At 42.5% G+C, this 12,440-nt stretch overlaps 2 protein-coding genes across 4 annotated transcripts in view; one reads left to right on the plus strand and one right to left on the minus strand.

The window, feature by feature from the left end:
• LOC130209632 (uncharacterized) lies at positions 1–3,707 on the minus strand. Of its 3 annotated transcripts, XR_008834658.1 has the most exons (6): positions 3,367–3,707; positions 1,902–2,030; positions 1,631–1,787; positions 952–1,099; positions 555–759; positions 1–392 (listed from the first exon to the last, which is right to left on the minus strand). XR_008834658.1 is itself a non-coding variant. In XM_056439405.1 (3 exons), exons 1-3 carry the CDS (start codon positions 1,087–1,089, stop codon positions 85–87), a joined length of 651 nt encoding a protein of 216 aa, XP_056295380.1. In that variant the 5' UTR covers positions 1,090–1,099; the 3' UTR covers positions 1–84. The 3 variants fall into 3 exon arrangements, 1 of the variants encoding a protein (XP_056295380.1); XR_008834657.1 differs by lacking the exon at positions 3,367–3,707 and having other exon boundaries at positions 1,902–2,438; XM_056439405.1 differs by lacking the exons at positions 1,631–1,787; positions 1,902–2,030; positions 3,367–3,707.
• A 7,803-nt stretch (positions 3,708–11,510) lies between these two features.
• The window catches only part of nrg2b (neuregulin 2b), a 50,142-nt gene continuing 49,212 nt past the window's right edge, over positions 11,511–12,440 (plus strand). The window contains exon 1 of the mRNA XM_056439413.1: positions 11,511–11,922. Within this exon, the coding sequence (XP_056295388.1) occupies positions 11,511–11,922 (412 nt within the window). The remainder of the gene's footprint in view (positions 11,923–12,440) is intronic.

The raw sequence follows: 12,440 nt of genomic DNA on the forward strand, positions 1-12,440 counted from the left end.
CATTTGAAGAAAAGAAAAAAACATCCCGTCAGTTGAACCAAATAAAAAGCACAGACAATAACAATTTGGACACACAAAAAAACATCAGCGTTGACAATTTCTCCTTGAGATGTCGATGAGGCCTTTGAGTCCATCTTTGAACGGTTGTGGCAGATTATTCACTGCATTGTCCAGCAGGACACTTGTATCAGGGCACTGCAGAGCAAATTCCCTCACTGCAGCTTCCTGGTCCTGTGAACTTGGAAATGGGTTGGTGCCAAAGTCTGACACTCGTGTCAGTGAGCCCACTTCCTGGTCGTACCAGTCTGCAGCCACAGATGCATTTGGCAAAAGGTCTGTCGACAGCTTCTTTGGGCATCCATCTCTGGCCAAGTAATTTGGTATCCCCCTCCCTGTAATAATAATTCAATGTGGCTGTCACAACCATGCCATGTATTGCAACATGCTCCTTCTAGTATTTGATTAAACATGTTTAAGAAACATTCAATAGTAAAACATTTTGAAAATAATTATTCACATTAAAAAAGGCTTGAAAGACCAACCCGAAGACATACCAGGAATCCTGTGTGCATTCCATGCTTGCACAGTTCGGTTAACACCGATCTGGGCCAACTGGCATGTCAAAGATGACACACAGAACCGAGTCATCTGGTCCTCCATGTCCAGCTCCTCCTGATCCACCAGTTCGACCAATGCAGCTTTCAATGGGTAGTTAACTCGGTTGTTAATTTCTGGCCAGATTCTCTCGATTCTGTGATTCTGTCATTGCAAAATAGAGACATTTTCAGATTCTTGATAAACAAATATTTCCCCGCCCCCCCAGACTAACTTACTTTCACACATTTCAATATCTTCTGTTAACCATTCTGGATAATTAAAGAAAGTGTGAAATAGTTATTAATTACATGTTGATTAACTTTATAATCAGCAAAACCATTGTATGTCGATCACCTTTGTCGATGGTGTTTGGAGATATGGTGGCCTTTCAGTGTTGTGGCGGTGGCTGGCCAACTTCTCCTGCATGAAAAGAGTGAGGTAGAACTCCTTTCCATGATCCACTCTGACCTGGTCCCACATCCCATATTCCATTACTGCACTCCTGCAAGAAAACATAACATTGGCAGACAGCAGTATGGAGGGTAAGGCTAATGGTGTCAGATACATTTACAAAATGTGTAGTAGGTCTTGTGTTATCAGGTACTGATGAGGTGAGATGAGTTGTAACTTGCTGCTTAAAAAGGGTTTCTGTAGTTTTCAATAAGTTTAATTTAAGTCCTTTTTTAGACCAATATGAATGCAATTTAATACGTTGATTCAAATCCAAACTAAAAAAATATACAGTATATTATGAAGGTTTTCACATGCGACTAATCCCACTTAAGTTGAGCATTTTCTTTTAATACATTAACAAGCCATATTGAATTTAAATCCACTTTCGAAAATGTGCGTCTCTTCCTAATCAAGTACATTTTTCAGAGCTGACAAAATGGTATTCAAGAAATTGTAAGATATTTCATTTTAAATGCATTTTTTTGTTTTTAAGGACCCACAGACACCCTGTTAAAACACCTCATAAAATGGGGATGATTTGTAATGTTTAGGGTACAAGGACAACAGTCTTTTCAATTACCTGTAAACGTCATTCTAGATGGTGAGGTTGTTCTTTACAGGCATAGTAGCTTGTCCAACAATTTTGCTGGAGAAGCCATCTATTGCCAGCACATGAGTCACGCCAAACATGACAATCTTCTCATTTTGGTCCATGTGGATTTTGTGACCCACATAGGCTGCATGGTAAGGAAGAGGTTGAGGTTCCTTGCTCCCTTAAACACAGACAAAAAAGAACATCATGACCTTATTGAATAGCACAACATATTCTAATTTGAGAAGAAAAGAAAAACCTGGCATCGTGCCTTATGGTAAGGTGGGTGAATGTTGCGCAAAACAGCTCCAACACGACCCTCTGATGCGAAGACACCTGCAGCTGCAAGACTCCCAGTCATCATTTTCCTGCCATAGGTAGGACCACCCTGAAGATAAAGAAAGGAATACATGTTGCATTGTAATGTTAAGCCATGAAATGTCAACTTCAACTCCAATTAAATTACTATTAATTGTTAAGTGTTTTGAATTATAGATGATTATGAAAACTAGTTGCAGTTTAAACATGTTTTACTCGTTACATTTTCATAGTTGTAAGAGACAAATTTAATTAGCAGTAGGCTACATTATTTAGTTGGATTCAGATGTTGACCTTTAATCAGATCTGTGTCTAACTTTAATGTTAAAAGATGTCGTTATCATTTGTTATTGTAATAAATACAAGCAAGTTACAGAATGACGTCACATGGATCACACTTTACGGCAGGTATTTGCGGCTGGAGCTGCGTGGAGCTGCACAGTTTTCGGACCGTGTTACAATAACTATATAACTACTAAATACAATAGCTATTATGGAGTCCCCCCCCCCCCCCCCTCTTTGTAAATGTGGGACAGTCTTTCTTACCATCTGTTTGTATGAACCATCTATATCCTGCCTGTGTGCCCGGCCATCACCCCACGAGAACCACACTTTACAAATGTTTCTCATTTCCCCCCTAAATACACCTTTATTGGACATGGGACACTAAGGTAAGGCTTTCTTTCATGTCTCTCCTAATAAATATGGTGCTCTAGTACTTCTAATCGACTGGGTGACTGAGAGTGACACACACCCTGTTCAGGGCTCTCAAGTTTTGAAGACAGGCAAGAGTGACATTTCTACAGATCCATACGACTGCACCAAGAGGATGACTATGTGCTGGCCTTTGGTCATCTTTTATAACATAATTTATGCATATCAACACTATAAATTAACATAACTAAAGTTTACTTTCAATACAAATCCTTTATGACTCATTTGGCTTGATTTTTAGTGGGCGGGTCATTATGACCCTGAACACAGGTGTCTCATCTCTATTTATCTACATCACCCCATGACATTTTTTTACTAAATGGTAATAAAATGTAGGAGAATATATATGTTATAGTAAACTAATGCAATTTAATTTAGATTTAGATTTTTTCAATGTACCTAAAAAATTGTTTGAACATGTATTTTTCATTAAATCTATGGAGGGGTGAATAACTCAATTCCACTAAAAACTGATTGGATTGTTAGTAATGGTGTTGGTGATGAGGTACAAACTATAGTTATTAGGATGTTTTTGTTTCTGACCACTTTTGGGTCAAACTGACCCGGGAGCATGACGGCTGTATGTCAGAAACGAACATAACAGGAGGGTTAAAGTATAACATACTAACCTTACACACACTTATAGTTTCGTTGTATGCATTTTTCGCGCAAATAAATTAACTGCACCCTACCTGTGTTATTGCATTGGAGACTGCAGCTTCAAGTTGTTGGTCCGTCACTCGCTGTCTTTTTAACCCGTGGTCTTTACAAAACTTCCGAATATTGGCCACGGACGTTCCTCTACGCAAGCCACATTCAAATATCAAGTGTTTTTTATGTCCACATCACTACAGCCACTATGCATCATTTGTTGTACAATATCTAAGTAAGGTAACAGGCTGGAGTCCATCTTGCGTGCTTCAGTGCAAAAGGGTGGCAGTGGCAAACACGTCTACTGCGGGAGATAAACACAGAATAAACTCAGTTACCCAAAATGCAACCCTTTGTAGTGTCAACTACATTTAACCCTCCTGTTATGTGGCGGGTCAAATTGACCATTTGTTTCTTTGTAAATGTGGGACAGTCTTTCTTGCTCCTCCAACCATATGTTTCAAAACACACACACACACACACACACACACACACACACACACACACACACACACACACACACACACACACACACACACACAAAGTGAGAAGGTGATTCTTGCTGTGTACATGAATATTAAACTTCCCGTCGTCACCACTGTCGCTAAAATATCCAGGTTTAATTCTTTATTCTTTATATTGACTAATTAATATTCTTCTAACGTTACCCTGCTATGTGTTTGCATCGTTAAAATATCTCCGTTTAATTATTTATTCTTTATATTGATTCATTAATATTCTTCTAAGGTTAATACGAATATGTATCACTGGCTTTTATTTTGACTTCATTTTAAGCACTTCCGTTCTGTCGTTTTTGGTTTCAGACAGCAGAAACGAAATACGGAGGTGGTATTCCGTTTTTCCGTTTTTGGTTTTGAAACGGAAAACGAAAAAACCACGTGATTTCCGTATTCCGTATTTGGAATGAAACGAAAAAACAAACTAACAAAACGTACACGGACCTAGATAGGTAGGTAGGTAAGTAGGTAGGTAGATAGATAGGTAGGTAGATAGGTAGGTAGGTAGGTAGGTAGGTAGATAGGTAGGTAGGTAGATAGATAGATAAATAGATAGATAGATAGATAAATAGATAGATAGATAGATAAATAGATAGATAGACAGATAGATAGATAAATAGATAGATAGATAGATAAATAGATAGATAAATAGATAAATAGATAGATAAATAGATCGATAAATAGATAGATAGATAGATAGATAGATCGTAAAGGACAAACCTGTCTGCATCCTGTCTAAGAAGTTTTAAAAAGTAGAGGAACAAAAGTCATACCTGGTGATTATAGTTGGATGTTTCAGCAACACGGACAGCGAACGCGAGGTCCCAAAAGGAGAGAGAAAGACAGAGAGAGACAAAGAGAGAGAGAGAGAGAGAGAGAGAGAGAGAGAGAGAGAGAGAGAGAGAGAGACAAGGAGAGAGAGAGAGAGAGAGCAAGGTGAAAGAGTCATTTCTGAATGAACTGATGTTCTGTGTGGGAGTCTGAAGCGGCGTGAATCATCACTCTGTGATGTCGCTGTTTCTCAATGGCCTTGAGAGGGGGTGTGTAGAAAGGAGCACACAGGTGTGAGCACAAATATTTTTTAAATCATGAATATGTTTGAATGAACCCCTCATGTAAAGGTCATAAGGTGAACTATGTGGCGGACTTCATGGATGTTGAAGGCAGAACAGATCATTAGGATGAAGGCTGTGGCATGTTGTTAACAGCGACATCTGGAAAGGAACACACCATATGTTTAACATGTCAGCCTTTTCTTTAAGGAGATGTTGAAATTAAAAGATGTTGTTGTGCATTTCAATCAGGAGAGACAAGTTAGATGGAGAAAAGATTTTTTATTTGTTATTAACCAGATGATATGTGATGATAAAGCCTTGACAGAGCGAGATCTGTCCCAGGCCTGGTGGTGGTGCTGATGAGTCTGAGATGATTGGGCGGAGGTGGGGAGGTGGAGGGGGGAGCCTCACAGCAACATGAATGTACTGAAGGTATAATAGAGATAGTCCTATTTTAAAAGAGAAACCAGCAAGATGATAATAGGCTGATAATTCATTGTCCTTATTCGATAGAGGAGAACATCTAATCCAAAGAGATGATGTCATGATTGAAAGCTCAGACCGAGCAATGAAATTATGAGTGATCAGGAATGAGAAGTGAAGGATATGAGAAATAAACTACGGGGTTAGTCTTCTTGACTGAAGTGACGCTTTAGAGCTTCATATATATATATGTATATATATGATATTTACATATGTATATATATATAAATATTTACATGTATGTATATACACATATGTATGTGCCTATAAATTATGTATATATATACATATGTATATATATATATAGAAATATATATATGTATATATACATATGTATATTTATATGTATATATATAAATATTGACATATATATATGTATATATATGTATATGTGCCTATAATGTATATATATGTATATATATGTATATGTCTATCTATATATATATACATATTTATATATGTATGTATATATATGTATATGTGCCTATAATGTATATATATGTATATGTATATCTATATATATATACATATTTATATATGTATATATATATATGTATATGTATATGTATATACATATATATATATATGTGTGTGCCTATAAAAAGTATTCACCCTCTTGGATGTTTCACCTTGTTATTGATCTTATACATGAAATCATCGTCAATATAATTTGCAAAAGAATCCTTCTTTCATGTCAAAGTAAAAACTGTTTTTTACAAACCAATTATAAATGTACAAGAGTAAATGATTGCATACATAAAAGTCGATGCGCCTCTGGCTGCGATCATTGATCCTGTTGGTCTCCACCGGGCTGCACATCTGGACCTGTTCTCTCCGTTCTTTTATTGTAAAATAGCTTAAGCTCAGTAAGGTCTGCTCAGGGATCGGGCGTGAAAAAAAAATCTCTTTTCAAGTCCAGCCACAAATTCTCAATCGGCTTAAAATCTGGGCTTTGACTCTGGAACATTCACCTGGTCGTCTTTGAACCATTCCCGTGTCGACTTCGTCGTTGTCTCGCCGGGAAATAAATCTCCTCCCGAGTCGTAGTTCTCTTGCAGACTCAGAGTCAGATTATCCTCGAGGATTCGGCGATATATTTCACTTCATTCATGTTCCGCCTCTACCTTTACGAGCCTTCCAGGGCCCGCTGCTGAGAAGCACCCCCAGAGCGGCATGCTGCCGAGCTTCACGGTGGAGACGAGAGAGTCAAACACAGAGTCTCATGGCCAGAAAGCTCAATATTTGTCTCATCAGACCAAAGAACCTTCTTTCCATGTGACCTTGGACTCTCCCACATGCCCTTCATACATGAGCTTTACTCCACAGGGCGTTCTCTTTGCCTCCTGTGCAGCTTCGGGGCAACAGGTGTCTCTCCCACCTGAGCCACTGAAGCTCGTAGCTCCTTCAGAGTGGTCCTCGTGTCCAGGAAGATTTAAACGAGGGCCTTGTTCCTTCCATTTCCTATCGAGGGATTTAACTGATCTATGTGGGAGACCCTGTTTGTAGCCATCTCCTGACTTATACTTCTCAATTATCTGTTCTTTTGTCTTCATGTTGCAATGTGTAGCAGGACGACTGATGAACCCGAGACTGGACCTATCAGACAGGTGTGTTTACAATCACACACATCGACTCAGGTGATCTCCACTGCATCAACTAGCTGGACCTCTGTTTGGGGGTGAACATTAATGCATCATCATGTATAAAAGCAATAAAAGGGTGAAACGCGTCTGCCCGGAAATGGTAAATTTTTGGGGGAAATGTCTGTACGGTTATGGTCAGAATTCTGGGATATATGACACACCTAGTATGTTTCTCTACTTTGGTAATATTTTTAATATTTTTTATTGATTTTGCAAACACAGGAATGAAGAATAATACTACCTCCAAGAAGTGGGGGTATACATAACTTTACATTCAGTCGTTTGGAGGTTGTGTAATCGTGACACACTGTCACTATATACAAAGATTTCAAAGACAATGAACAAACAACCACGATAGCAGCAACCTAAGGTATATTTAAATATAGTATAAATTGAGACGTGGAAACATGCATACATAATTACATAAAAATAAAAATAAACACAAAATACAAATTTAAAAAAAGATACAACATTAGGAAGAAAGGAGGGGGGGGGGCGTGTCTCCTAGTTAACTAGTTCTCTACTTTGGTAATATGACAATAGATTCTGTGTTAGGGGAAGACAGGTGTCTGGTGAAAATCCTGCTAGCAGCTTGTAAAAAAGCTATTACGAAGACACACGATAGAACCACGACAAGATGGATGGTTGAGAATCATGAGTGACGTGTACAATATGGAAGTGTTAACTCACAGAATACGAGCTCAGGAGGAGCGACGTCGTGAGAGGAGGGAGAAACGGACGATGTTTACGCGTCAACGACAACACGAGATAAGAACACTCGAATGTTTCTCAGGATTTATCATGACAGAGCAAACCAGACCCCCCCCACACACACACACACACTTTTTATTTTTATTGTTGTTGTTTTGACTTGTTTTTCATTTCTGTATACATGTGTTCTATCTGTGGTGAAAATATTTTTTTTAAACGAAAGTGTGAAAAAGAAAAGGGGCATTCAAACTCACAAACACCACCACAAACCGCTATATAATTAAATGTTATAACATTATTTTGACCCTAAATATTTTTTCTATGACTTGAATATATAAATGACTAGAATATATTTGATCTGAATGATGAGCTGGCATAAAAAAGGTCTCAATCTGGAATGGAATTGGCGTTTTAATCTTTAATGTACAGTCACGTCCACTGTGGGTTGAGTGGACGAGGAGCTGCTGTTTGTTTTCAAAACCACGGACAGCGGGTGGTGGGCATAAAAAACATTTAGGATTTTTTGAGTATTCCTCGTGATTCAGAAAATGAGAGAAAGAGGGCAGCGGAGAGGGAATCTGGGACAAGTGTGCCATGACATATTCTGTGCAATAACTATTACCCAAAAAAAGGCCTCTGTGTCACTATGACAAGTATACAGTGGGTACGGAAAGTATTCAGACCCCTTTAAAATGTTCACTCTTTGTTTCATTGCAGCCATTTGCTAAAATCAAAAAAGTTCATTTTATTTCTCACTAATGTTCACTCAGCACCCCATCTTGACACAAAAAAACAGAAATGTAGAATTTTTTCCAAATTTATTAAAAAAGAAAAACTGAAATATCACATGGTAATATAATAATACTCCTGAAATATCTCCGTACCCATTGTATATTTCAACATCAGAGATCGAGAGCCTTAGTCTGACCGTGAAGCAGGGGGTGTACCACGATAGGCCAACCCAAGTGGACCCACGTGACCTTCCAGTTCTATCAGCTGCAGCCCCTCTGATAATTCCCACATGGGCTCGGCACCATCGTCCGGGGAGCCGTGGAGGCGATTGGTGGTCCTGCCCGAGGCGGCAGAAATCATTTGTTACTCCCCTTCGCTTTGTCAAGGATTTGCTTTCAAGGCTAATTTGTAAATTCTTAAATTGTGTGTGTGTGTGTGTGTGTGTTTGTGTGTGTGTGGTCTCTGAATGGGGGTCTGTAATGAATGCATGACCGGTTGAATGACTGCAGGGGGGACAGATCGGTGAATGGGTGGGCAGTGGGCGGTGGGGGTGGATCACAGACTCTGAAGGGCTCCGTCCGCGATGTGCTGATTCCTGGACCGGAGGAACAATCCTAGTAACGTGGAACCATCTACATTTGACCAAAAATGACAATAAAAACGTTTTATTAGCACTTAGTACTGTGGATGGCAGACAGGACTACATATATGTTTCCCTATGACTATAAAATAAGTTCTACGGATGTTTATTGCCGTTGTAAAAACATACAATAAAAAATGAAGTTGGCGACTCATCAGTTAGTACACAACAGCAACAGGTATACATTAAGACAGGACAGGCTAATTTAAAACAAAACAAATAAATTAGAATAAATAGAACATAAAACACAGGCATCAATGGCTTAAACGTGAACAAGTGTTGTGCTATTGTCTATTGTTGTCCCCCCGCAGCACCGTCCAGTGGGAGCTGGGTGGGTGCTGTGTGTGGGAGTGATGGAGATGGAGGAAACCGCTCCAGGGGGAAAAGCTGTTCCTCCTTAGTCCGGGTTTTAATAGTCTTGAATCTGCTTCCTGATGGTGGAACAACCGTCGTCAACAAGTAGACTATTTTGATCGTATATGTTCCAGAGGACATGGAGAAAAAACCTTCATTGCAGCAATCGTGGCTGTGGCCTTCAGGTACCACGTGAGAGTGGCTCTTAACCTGTCAAGCCTTTCAGCACCACGGACAGAGACGGTTCAAGACGTCACCCTGCTGATGGGGACACACGTGAGGAAAACGGCCTCGCACATTGCTTTTATCATTCAGGTCATCTATAGTAAGTAATACAAAAAATGTCCCTATGTCCCCGATATGATCATTATATTTGATCCATTTCTCTACAGCGTGGTCAATGAAAGGCTTTCTGACCTCTAGCGAAGGGCGCGCGGCCTCTTACCGGGAGGGTGAGACACATCTTATGAATGGTTTGATTGATGGATACAGAGATGGAGGCAGGGACATGGTTTTGCTGTGCAGAGAGGAGGGGGGTCCTTGTGGTCACCCATATAACAAACAAACAAACAAAAAGCCTGAGCATATTGTGTAAAGCTCTCTTTTCATTGGTGGAGATGCATTCAATGAAAAAAAAAAAAAAATGGCTTTATTAGCTGTAGCTGAGCAGGATTGGCAAAACATATTTTTGGGGGAGAACGTCTCTTCCAGCATAATACCCGCCACGGGTTGGGCTACCTGCGGCCCCCACTTGTTGCACCATGAGTCGCAAAGCTGTATCCAGTGTCCCAAAGGAGATATGAATGAACTGCAATGACCGTGTCCGCTTCGGGGTGTGCTCTCCTGCGGCGCGCGGCGAGCTTTCTCCATGTCTGAGGACATTTAATGCTAAAGTCTGGAAACTCCGAGCACGCCTCGCCATGCCGAGGAATCCATTGAGAGAATTTCGCAGCGTTAGTCATCGCAACAACTATCCGCAGTGTGTGTAGTCTATACAGTCGCCTCTCTCTCGCTTTCTCTCGCACCTCTCGCACCGGAGATCCAGCACAGTGTGCGCCGCGCAAAGGGGCTTGGCTAATACAGACGCACTCTGTGGTGCTCCGTGTCTGTGCATTGCGTGCGCGATTTCCTTTTTTGTTGTTTTTTTTGTTGGTGGAACACAGTCGCGCTGTGTGTGTGTGTGGGGTTTCGGTGGCGGTGTGTGTGCGCTCGGGTGCGCGGGTCATTAGGGTGTTTGCGCAGGACGTGGCGAGCCGACGCCAGCGAGCGGGCAGGTGATGTTTGCTCACGTCAGCCTCTCGCGTTCGACGAGGGGCGCAGGGGACGCGGCTGGAGGGTGCGCGCTACTGTTGCATCGCCTCGCCGGATAACCGCCGCTCTCTCATCCCCGCGTCACTCTGTTCCTCCCCGGTTTTCTGTTCTCTCTTTATTTCTTTATTTTCTATTTTTTTCTTCTTCTTCTCCTACGGGGTTTTGAAGGATTGGGACTCTTTGGATGATCGAAATAAGTGGATAAAGGACCCCGACCTTGCGTGTACGTGGAGTGCGTATCGTTTCTTGTGATTCCCCCTGTACGCGCAAGCTGCCTTTTTTCTTCTTCTTCATTCCAGAGGCAATGCGCGCACCCATGCGATGCTAGCCTATTAGCTGGAGAGAGAGAGAGCGAGGGAGAGAGAGAGAGAGAGAGCCCTAGAATCGAGAGGAGGCTAATTTACGAGTCTTGTTTTGCCTTTCAGGAAAAAAAGGGGAGATAAGAGGGGGAGGGTGGTGGTTTGGCGAAGGAGAATGCAGCAATCAAATTTGTAAGCATGCAGAAGCGGACCGTTTCCGGTTCTTAGGCTGGTTGTGTGTGTGTTTGTGTGTGTGTGTGTGTGTGTGTGTGTGTCCATCATCCGAGGCCAGCAGCCGTATGGGGAAAGCAGCGGCAGACACAGATGGCATGGACACTTCCACAAGGTCTGCCGCTCTGCCCTGCCTGCTCGCCGCCGCCTCTCTCTTCCAGCTCGCTCCGCCGCCCAGCAGCACTGCAGCACAGCACAGGCTGACGGCATGAGGCTTGATCCAGTGCATTTCTCCATGCTGGTCATCGGGGTCTCCTTCGCCTGTTACGCCCCGAGTCTCAACTCCCTCCAGGACCAGGCGTACCAATCAGCCGTGGTCATCGAGGGCGAGGTGCGCTCCTCCCCGGAGAACGTCTCCTCCCGGGAGCCCTACAGTGTGAATGTCAAAGTGCTGGACGTGTGGCCCGTCAACAGCGGCGGCCTCGAGAGGGAGCAGCTCGTGACCGTCGGGGACTTCGGTTCCGAGGCCCCGTGCACCACGGTGGAGAAGGACCACAGATATATCTTTTTCATGGACCCCACCGCCGAGCCCTTGGTATTCAAGGCATCGTACGCCCCGGTGGACGCCAGCGAGCCGGACCTCAAGAAGGATGTGGACCGAGTGTTGTGCGAGGACTGCGGTAAGTTGAAGGCTTTCCCTCCCGGTTACACCTGCCGTGCACTCATCACACCGCACCGCGAGGGCCAACCGACGCTGCCATGGCGATGCATCGGAGACACAGGCTCGTGCGTGCGAGCGCGCGCATGCAGTCTACATAGTGTGTGTGTGTGTGTGGAGTGTGTGTGCGCGAGCCGATTGACCCTTTTGGTCCTCCGTAACCCCCGGTCACCCATCATGAAACAAGAAGCGTGACAGTGAGCGCGTGTGTGCATGTCGGCTGTGTGGGAGAGAGTGGTTACACCTGCGTTAAACCTGAGTTAAACCTGAGTTAAACCCGGGGTTAAACCCCAAGCAGCAGGTTCCTCAGACAAGTGAGGATCACTTCTGTGGAGCCATTCCAAGAGATCTCCATCTTCACAGTGAAGTGTAGTCTGCAAGCCAGTTGTAGCAGCTCCTGTGTCACAGAGGCAGACGACTGTGACTCAGGGACATGAACCTGGTCTCGAGGTAACCTTTACACACTTTGAATAGCTGCCT

Source organism: Pseudoliparis swirei, chromosome 19 (assembly GCF_029220125.1).
Source record: "Pseudoliparis swirei isolate HS2019 ecotype Mariana Trench chromosome 19, NWPU_hadal_v1, whole genome shotgun sequence".
NCBI lineage: Eukaryota > Metazoa > Chordata > Actinopteri > Perciformes > Liparidae > Pseudoliparis > Pseudoliparis swirei.

Coding starts and splice junctions, on each gene's coding strand:
- LOC130209632 (XM_056439405.1), bottom strand. CDS start 1,089: ATGGAATATGGGATGTGGGACCAGGTCAGAGTGGATCATGGAAAGGAG. Junction 760..951: donor TCCAAACACCATCGACAAAG/GTGATCGACATA, acceptor TTGCAATGACAG/AATCACAGAATCGAGAGAAT. Junction 393..554: donor GAATGCACACAGGATTCCTG/GTATGTCTTCGG, acceptor TTATTATTACAG/GGAGGGGGATACCAAATTAC.